Source organism: Micropterus dolomieu, unplaced genomic scaffold (assembly GCF_021292245.1).
Source record: "Micropterus dolomieu isolate WLL.071019.BEF.003 ecotype Adirondacks unplaced genomic scaffold, ASM2129224v1 contig_14622, whole genome shotgun sequence".
Classification (NCBI taxonomy): Eukaryota; Metazoa; Chordata; class Actinopteri; order Centrarchiformes; family Centrarchidae; genus Micropterus; species Micropterus dolomieu.
This window is the reverse complement of record NW_025743608.1, coordinates 3,218-13,152: the sequence shown is the minus strand read 5'-3', so window position 1 is coordinate 13,152 and position 9,935 is coordinate 3,218. Positions and strand designations below refer to the sequence as shown.

General features: G+C 43.8%; 1 protein-coding gene across 1 annotated transcript in view; it reads right to left on the bottom strand.

The window, feature by feature from the left end:
- Positions 1 to 9,231, bottom strand: part of LOC123966952 (janus kinase and microtubule-interacting protein 3-like) — a 13,772-nt gene extending 4,541 nt beyond the window's left edge. Inside the window, exons 1-4 of the mRNA XM_046043029.1 lie at positions 9,153 to 9,231; positions 6,682 to 6,780; positions 6,496 to 6,594; positions 2,079 to 2,132 (exon numbers count right to left, since the gene is read on the bottom strand). Of these exons, the coding sequence (XP_045898985.1) occupies positions 2,079 to 2,132; positions 6,496 to 6,594; positions 6,682 to 6,771 (243 nt within the window). The 5' untranslated portion in view covers positions 6,772 to 6,780; positions 9,153 to 9,231. The remainder of the gene's footprint in view (positions 1 to 2,078; positions 2,133 to 6,495; positions 6,595 to 6,681; positions 6,781 to 9,152) is intronic.
- Between the last annotated feature and the right edge of the window lie 704 nt (positions 9,232 to 9,935).

Below are 9,935 nucleotides of genomic sequence, written 5' to 3'. Positions count from 1 at the left end.
CTAACATGCCAACCAGACGTCAATATCTAAGCAATATGTAAATATGTCAGCAACATGTCAACCACATGATAACATGTCAACTACATGACAACAGGATGTCAACAATATGTAAATATGCGAACAACATGTCGACTACATGACAACAAGACGTCAACATGTTAGCAATATGTAAATATGTCAGCAACATGTCAACCACATGATAACATGTCAACAAGACGTCAACAACATGACAACATGTCAACTACATGACAACAGGATGTCAACAATATGTAAATATGCGAACATGTTAACTACATGACAACAAGACGTCAACATGTCAACAATATGTAAATATGTCAGCAACATGTCAACCACATGATAACATGTCAACAAGACGACAACATGTCAACTACATGACAACAGGATGTCAACAATATGTAAATATGCGAACAACATGTCGACTACATGACAACAAGACGTCAACATGTTAGCAATATGTAAATATGTCAGCAACATGTCAACCACATGATAACATGTCAACAAGACGTCAACAACATGACAACATGTCAACTACATGACAACAGGATGTCAACAATATGTAAATATGCGAACATGTTAACTACATGACAACAAGACGTCAACATGTCAACAATATGTAAATATGTCAGCAACATGTCAACCACATGATAACATGTCAACAAGACGACAACATGTCAACTACATGACAACAGGATGTCAACAATATGTAAATATGCGAACAACATGTCGACTACATGACAACAAGACGTCAACATGTTAGCAATATGTAAATATGTCAGCAACATGTCAACCACATGATAACATGTCAACAAGACGTCAACAACATGACAACATGTCAACTACATGACAACAGGATGTCAACAATATGTAAATATGCGAACATGTTAACTACATGACAACAAGACGTCAACATGTCAACAATATGTAAATATGTCAGCAACATGTCAACCACATGATAACATGTCAACAAGACGACAACATGTCAACTACATGACAACAGGATGTCAACAATATGTAAATATGCGAACAACATGTCGACTACATGACAACAAGACGTCAACATGTTAGCAATATGTAAATATGTCAGCAACATGTCAACCACATGATAACATGTCAACAAGACGTCAACATGTTAGCAATATGTAAATATGTCAGCAACATGTCAACCACATGATAACATGTCAACTACATGACAACAGGATGTCAACAATATGTAAATATGCGAACAACATGTTAACTACATGACAACAAGACGTCAACATGTTAGCAATATGTAAATATGTCAGCAACATGTCAACCACATGATAACATGTCAACAAGACGACAACAATATCAACTACATGACAACAGGATGTCAACAATATGTAAATATGTCAATAACATGTCAACTACATGACAACAAGATGTCAGCATGTCAGCAATATGTAAATCTGTCAACAACATGTCAACTACTTGACAACAGGACGTTAACAATATGTAAATATATCATCAACATGTCAACCACATGATAACATGTCAACAAGATGTCAACAACATGATATCAAAATGTCAACTACATGACAACAGGATGTCAACACGTCATCAGGACGTCACCACGTCAACAATATGTAAATATGTCAGCAACACATAAACAACTTGTTCAGCAGTTCAACAATAACACGACAACAAGATCACAACAACTTGTGAACATGTAAATTACACATTAACTAAATCAATACTTAATACTTAAACATCATCCCAACAAGACGTCAACAACATTTCATCAACATGTAAATAACATGTTAACATGTCTCAAAAACACAACAACATGATAACAACATGTAAACTACATGCCAACACGTGGAAATATCAGTTATTATTAATTCTGGCAGTTTTTCTGTCATGTTTTTAGTCACTTGTCATTAACAAGACAGTCAACATGTGACCCTGGTATTTACAGCAGCTGGAACTTCAGATTAGGTCCAAATAAACAATGACACAGAGAGATCTGCTGGTTCTGATGAAGAAGAAGAAATATATAAGACACATACATGTACAAAATAAATTCAACATACACTTACGGCGTTATCTCCCAGAATATCCAGCTTCTTCATCAACTCACTGATCACAATCTCCTGAGGAACAAACAATAAACATCATCCAAGAAAACAAATGATTACTCTGGTGTGACACAGGTGTTTACAGGTGTGTGTGCAGGTGTTACTCAGGTGTGTGTGCAGGTGTTACTCAGGTGTGTTTGCAGGTGTGTTTACAGGTGTTTGCAGGTGTGTTTGCAGGTGTGTGTGCAGGTGTTACTCAGGTGTGTGTGCAGGTGTTACTCAGGTGTGTTTGCAGGTGTGTTTACAGGTGTTTGCAGGTGTTTACAGGTGTGTTTGCAGGTGTTTACAGGTGTGTTTGCAGGTGTTTACAGGTGTGTTTGCAGGTGTTTACAGGCAAGTTTGCAGGTGTTTACAGGTGTGTTTGCAGGTGTTTACAGGCGAGTTTGCAGGTGTTTACAGGTGAGTTTGCAGGTATGTTTGCAGGTGTTACTAAGGTGTGTTTGCAGGTATGTGTGCAGGTGTTACTCAGGTGTGTTTGCAGGTGTGTTTACAGGTGTTTGCAGGTGTTTACAGGTGTGTTTGCAGGTGTTTACAGGTGTGTTTGCAGGTGTTTACAGGTGTGTTTGCAGGTGTTTACAGGCAAGTTTGCAGGTGTTTACAGGTGTGTTTGCAGGTGTTTACAGGCGAGTTTGCAGGTGTTTACAGGTGAGTTTGCAGGTATGTTTGCAGGTGTTACTAAGGTGTGTTTGCAGGTATGTGTGCAGGTGTTACTCAGGTGTGTTTGCAGGTGTGTTTACAGGTGTTTGCAGGTGTTTACAGGTGTGTTTGCAGGTGTTTACAGGTGTGTTTGCAGGTGTTTACAGGTGTGTTTGCAGGTGTTTACAGGCAAGTTTGCAGGTGTTTACAGGTGTGTTTGCAGGTGTTTACAGGCGAGTTTGCAGGTGTTTACAGGTGAGTTTGCAGGTATGTTTGCAGGTGTTACTAAGGTGTGTTTGCAGGTATGTGTGCAGGTGTTACTCAGGTGTGTTTGCAGGTGTGTTTACAGGCGAGTTTGCAGGTGTTTGCAGGTGTTTGCAGGTGTGTTTGCAGGTGTTTACAGGTGTGTTTGCAGGTGTTTGCAGGTGTTTACAGGTGTGTTTGCAGGTGTTACTCAGGTGGGTTTACAGGTATGTGTGCAGGTGTTACTCAGGTGTGTTTGCAGGTGTGTTTACAGGTGTGTTTGCAGGTGTGTTTACAGGTGAGTTTGCAGGTGTTTACAGGTGTGTTTGCAGGTGTTTGCAGGTGTTTACAGGTATGTTTGCAGGTGAGTTTACAGGTGTGTTTGCAGGTGTTTACAGGTGTTTCAGGTTTGCAGTGGTTTACAGGTGTGGTGTTTGAGGTGTTTACAGGTGTGACAGGTTGCAGGTGTTTACAGGTGAGTTTGCAGGTATGTTTGCAGGTGTTACTCAGGTGTGTTTACAGGTATGTGTGCAGGTGTTACTCAGGTGTGTTTGCAGGTGTGTTTACAGGTGAGTTTGCAGGTGTGTTTGCAGGTTTGTTTACAGGTGAGTTTGCAGGTGTGTTTGCAGGTTTGTTTGCAGGTGTTACTCAGGTGTGTTTGCAGGTTTGTTTGCAGGTGTGTTTGCAGGTTTGTTTGCAGGTGTTACTCAGGTGTGTTTGCAGGTTTTTTTGCAGGTGTGTTTACAGGTGAGTTTGCAGGTGTGTTTGCAGGTTTGTTTGCAGGTGTTACTCAGGTGTGTTTGCAGGTTTGTTTGCAGGTGTTACTCAGGTGGGTTTACAGGTATGTGTGCAGGTGTTACTCAGGTGTGTTTGCAGGTGTGTTTACAGGTGAGTTTACAGGTGTGTTTGCAGGTGTTTGCAGGTGAGTTTGCAGGTATGTTTGCAGGTGTTTGCAGGTGTTTACAGGTGAGTTTGCAGGTATGTTTGCAGGTGTTACTCAGGCGTGTTTGCAGGTGTGTTTGCAGGTGTTTGCAGGTGTTTACAGGTGAGTTTGCAGGTATGTTTGCAGGTGTTACTCAGGTGTGTTTACAGGTATGTGTGCAGGTGTTACTCAGGTGTGTTTGCAGGTGTGTTTACAGGTGAGTTTGCAGGTGTGTTTGCAGGTTTGTTTACAGGTGAGTTTGCAGGTGTGTTTGCAGGTTTGTTTGCAGGTGTTACTCAGGTGTGTTTGCAGGTTTGTTTGCAGGTGTGTTTGCAGGTTTGTTTGCAGGTGTTACTCAGGTGTGTTTGCAGGTTTTTTTGCAGGTGTGTTTACAGGTGAGTTTGCAGGTGTGTTTGCAGGTTTGTTTGCAGGTGTTACTCAGGTGTGTTTGCAGGTTTGTTTGCAGGTGTTACTCAGGTGGGTTTACAGGTATGTGTGCAGGTGTTACTCAGGTGTGTTTGCAGGTGTGTTTACAGGTGAGTTTACAGGTGTGTTTGCAGGTGTTTGCAGGTGAGTTTGCAGGTATGTTTGCAGGTGTTTGCAGGTGTTTACAGGTGAGTTTGCAGGTATGTTTGCAGGTGTTACTCAGGCGTGTTTGCAGGTGTGTTTGCAGGTGTTTGCAGGTGTTTACAGGTGAGTTTGCAGGTATGTTTGCAGGTGTTACTCAGGTGTGTTTACAGGTATGTGTGCAGGTGTTACTCAGGTGTGTTTGCAGGTGTGTTTACAGGTGAGTTTGCAGGTGTGTTTGCAGGTTTGTTTGCAGGTGTTACTCAGGTGTGTTTGCAGGTTTGTTTGCAGGTGTGTTTGCAGGTGTGTTTGCAGGTTTGTTTGCAGGTGTGTTTGCAGGTTTGTTTGCAGGTGTTACTCAGGTGTGTTTGCAGGTTTGTTTGCAGGTGTTACTCAGGTGTGTTTGCAGGTGTGTTTGCAGGTGTTACTCAGGTGTGTTTGCAGGTGTGTTTGCAGGTGTGTTTACAGGTGTGTTTGCAGGTGTTACTCAGGTGTGTTTGCAGGTGTGTTTACAGGTGTGTTTGCAGGTGTGTTTGCAGGTGTTACTCAGGTCTGTTTGCAGGTGTGTTTACAGGTGTGTGTGCAGGTGTGTTTACAGGTGTGTGTGCAGGTGTTACTCAGGTGTGTTTGCAGGTGTTTGCAGGTGTTTACAGGTGTGTTTGCAGGTGTGTTTACAGGTGTTACTCAGGTGTGTGTGCAGGTGTGTTTACAGGTGTGTGTGCAGGTGTTACTCAGGTGTGTTTGCAGGTGTGTTTGCAGGTGAGTTTGCAGGTGTGTTTGCAGGTGTTACTCAGGTCTGTTTGCAGGTGTGTTTACAGGTGTGTGTGCAGGTGTTACTCAGGTGTGTTTGCAGGTGTGTGTGCAGGTGTTACTCAGGTGTTTTTGCAGGTGTGTTTGCAGGTGTTACTCAGGTGTGTTTGCAGGTGTTTGCAGGTATGTGTGCAGGTGTTACTCAGGTGAGTTTGCAGGTGTGTTTACAGGTGTGTTTGCAGGTGTGTTTACAGGTGTGTGTGCAGGTGTTACTCAGGTGTGTGTGCAGGTGTTACTCAGGTGTGTTTGCAGGTGTGTTTGCAGGTATGTTTGCAGGTGTTACTCAAGTGTGTTTGCAGGTGTTACTCAGGTCTGTTTGCAGGTGTGTTTACAGGTGTGTGCAGGTGTTACTCAGGTGTGTTTGCAGGTATGTTTGCAGGTGTTACTCAGATCTGTTTGCAGGTGTGTTTATAGGTGTGTGTGCAGGTGTTACTCAGGTGTGTTTGCAGGTGTGTTTGCAGGTGTGTTTGCAGGTGTTACTCAGGTGTGTTTGCAGGTGTGTTTGCAGGTGTTACTCAGGTGTGTTTGCAGGTGTGTTTACAGGTGTGTTTGCAGGTGTGTTTGCAGGTGTTACTCAGGTGTGTGTGCAGGTGTGTTTACAGGTGTTACTCAGGTCTGTTTGCAGGTGTGTTTACAGGTGTGTGTGCAGGTGTTACTCAGGTGTGTTTGCAGGTGTGTCTACATGTGTGTTTGCAGGTATGTTTGCAGGTGTTACTCAGATCTGTTTGCAGGTGTGTTTACAGGTGTGTGTGCAGGTGTGTGTGCAGGTGTTACTCAGGTGTGTTTGCAGGTGTTACTCAGGTGTTTTTGCAGGTGTGTTTGCAGGTGTTACTCAGGTGTGTTTGCAGGTGTTTGCAGGTATGTGTGCAGGTGTTACTCAGGTGAGTTTGCAGGTGTGTTTACAGGTGTGTTTGCAGGTGTGTTTACAGGTGTGTGTGCAGGTGTTACTCAGGTGTGTGTGCAGGTGTTACTCAAGTGTGTTTGCAGGTGTGTTTGCAGGTGTTACTCAGGTCTGTTTGCAGGTGTGTTTACAGGTGTGTGCAGGTGTTACTCAGGTGTGTTTGCAGGTGTGTTTACAGGTGTGTGTGCAGGTGTTACTCAGGTGTGTTTGCAGGTGTGTTTGCAGGTGTTACTCAGGTGTGTTTGCAGGTGAGTTTGCAGGTATGTTTGCAGGTGTTACTAAGGTGTGTTGGGACTCACAGTGACTCCCTCTGCCTCGCAGTAGATCTGCAGAGGACTGAGTTCTTCTGGGAAGTGGAGTTGTTGGAAGTTGATGGCAGGTGAGCGTCGCTCCCTCTCCTGAACAGTAAACACGGTTTTCATACAAACAGAGAGTCAGCCTGACGGGCAGATTGTTGTTATTTGTGTTTGTCTATCTGTTTTCACCTCCAGCTCTAAGATCCGGAACTCCAGCAGCTCGTTCTGATCTTTGACGTCCTGGATGTCATTTTTCAGCCGCAGGTCTTCACCTTCCATCTGCTTTATCTACAGAATATTACAGATAGTCCCACACAAAGTCAATGCAATAATATCATACATACATTATTTAAAGAGTATTGGTGAAAAAATATATTTTGTTGACATAATATATTAATATTTCTGTTTCACCCCTGTGATTCTGCTTTGCCTTATTTCTTTTTAGGAGATGATCATGGTCTAATCCAGGCAACTCAGAAATTTATGACCTCCAACTACAAAAAGTATCGTGGAACATCACCTGAAGTCGGAGTTCCTACTTGTGAATTCGGAGAAAAAATAAAAAAATAGCACGACATCACTAGTAGCAGCTGAATATATTCACACAACAATGGCAGCTCCCGTGAAAGCACACATTGTAATGGTAAACCATAAACTAAAAGCTAACATATATATTTGCATGTATTTAAATAAAAATAATGTAAATGCTCCGTATTGGTATAGCACCTTTCTAGTCTTTGCGACAACTCAAAGTGCTTTAACAGACATCTGCATTCACACACTGAGCCTAAGTGCTCAAACAGAAACTAACATTCACACGCATTCATTCACTGAACAGCCACCAGGGGCAATTCAGGGTTCAGTATCTTGCCCAAGGACACTTCAACATGCAGTCTGGAAAAGCCAGGGATTGAACCGCCGACCACAGCCGCCCACAGTAATCCATACTATTAAATAGTAAAACCTGTTCTGCAAATGAATTGATGCAGGAATATGTTGCCAATGTTATTAGGTGGCTGGTTACAGTAAAGAATCTCTGAAAGTCGTCTTCTCTAAGGTTATTCAGGAATATGTTAAAATGCCAAAACATTTGAAAACATTAGGAATGATAGCCTACCGCATTTACTGACTTCTGAGGATTACCAACTAGTTTAGCTAGAGGGATAAACAGTTAACTAGTAACATATAGGCTGTTTATGTCACTTGTTTTCATAAAAATGGCTTCTTTGACATAACACCAAGGGCGCTGCTGAGGGTGCAACTGTGTGCACCTGACTTTGTCACGGTCAGCCAGTTCCAACAGTGTGAAATGCAGCATAAGTCTTATAACTACAGCTCCCATGATGCTTTGAGGTCAGTGAGTGAATATTTTAATCTTAAGGACGCACACACCAGACTGTTCAGTCCAGACTCATGACCACACTCTGCGTTTATACTGAACGGTTTCAGAGTGGCGGTTCCGGGGACGTGAGATCTCACAGAATCTTGCGTGATCAAATGTGACTTCAGACAGAAACAAACATGGAGGCAGACTGTCATAGTCAGCTGGTTGACCTTGTGTGTGCTGTGTTTTGCACAGAAAAACAGAAAAAAGAGAATCAAACTGTGAGAAGAGGGACTCAGCAGGTTTAGACATTTTATAGCCCAGATATACGCCGGGGACGCTTCCCGCTCAGCTCGCTCTCATTGGCTGTTGTGGCTTTCTGATTGGAGGCTCCCCTAAAGCCTCGTTCCCACTACGACCCCCTGACCCACTACACGATTTTCACCTCGATTCGCCGTTCGGAGACCTCGGCGACCGTCAGGCTGTGATCTGGGGTAAATCCATCCAGTCGTTATGTGGGAACTACTCAACGACGCGTCAAAATGGCTCCCCGACACATTTGTGACACATCGCCGACATCTGCCAGATATCTAGCACGCCAAATATCTGGAGGAATCGGCCGACTGACATCCACATCCAGCCAATGAGAGCAGGCAGCTACTTCTTCTCTGCAAAACACTTTTTACTCCCCTGCAGCTCTCTGTAGCTCAGACGATCCCTGCTACCTGCGTGAGCTGATCCATCCTTTCACCCAGATTCTTTATAATAACAGCTGTTTCTTGTAGGCTCGCCTCATTTCCTCTTTCACATTTCACATGTTTTCATGTGACCAGCTGTCGGGTGACAGAACCGCTGTCAGCTCAGGTAGTGTATGACCACCCGTCACCGATCAGTCACGTAATGTGAACGCCACAACGACTTCAAGACTCCCGTCACAAGACGGCGACTCGTGTAGTGTGAACAGCACGGCCACCGGCCAACGCTGAAAGTCGTGTAGTCTGCAGGAGCCTTAAGTCGGGGATCCAGTCTTCAGATTCTGTCTGTGAAGCCCTCACACTACAGGATCAATTTGGCTGATAATCTGTTCCGACCAGCCTTGGAACAGGAACGCCCTGCAATTGTCGGGAGGACAAAACAGAGCCAAAATCGTCCAACAACCGTGTTCAGACAACCATCAGGTACAGTGAGACTGAAGGACATTTAAACGTTTGTTCTGGATGGACATCAGAGACCTGGATATCCTCCGGATGTGAAAGTTATACTGAATCAATCAACGTGTTTCATGTCTGTGAGTTCAGTGTCAAACACGCAAAACACAGAAATCAAAGTGCTTCACCTTCTCCACAAGCTCCTGGTTCCTCTGGTATAACGCCTGCTTCTCCACCACCCACTTCACATCCTGAGAGAGAGACAGGTGGACAGACAGGCAGCTGTGTCAGCACTCTGTGTTACCCTCAGCTCAGAGCTCCAACAGACCTGCTCTACGTTCTACGTTCTACATCAAAGGTGTTCAGTCATGTTCCACAGAGAGCTACCGACTGCATGTTTCTATTTCAACAGATCACCTTTATGTCACAGATAAACCCCGCCCCTCTACCTGATCAGCCACGGCTCCAGGCTGTGATTGGTTCCACTCTTTATGGAACATGACTGCTTGCGCTATTTGACGTTCTACTGTTGGTTCTACCTCTGGCTCGCTCTCATTGGTTTCTGCCCCTCTGATCAGCATGAAGACACACCTCTTTTCTCCAGGAGTCTACCCTGGAACCAATCAGAACGCAGATAATATTCTCACCAGGTCTATGGACCAATCATATCGTTTGTTTACAGACTTTATCCTCCATTCAGAAAAAACTCTCCTCCTCTGTCAGCTGTTTTATTCTTTAATGTTCTGTTTCTAATCGTTTATGGAAACACTATGATCTTTATCAGAGAGTGTGTTACCAGTCCTTGTTGTTTCAGAGCCGACTCCAGATCAGCAACTCTGGTTTCATATCGACTGATTTCACTCAGCAACTGTTCTCGGGTCTGAAACACAGGGAACAGAACCATCGACCTGTTAGTGCCTCGCTTCATCACAGAGAACAGAACCCTGGTTCTATTGCTGCCTGGCTTAGAT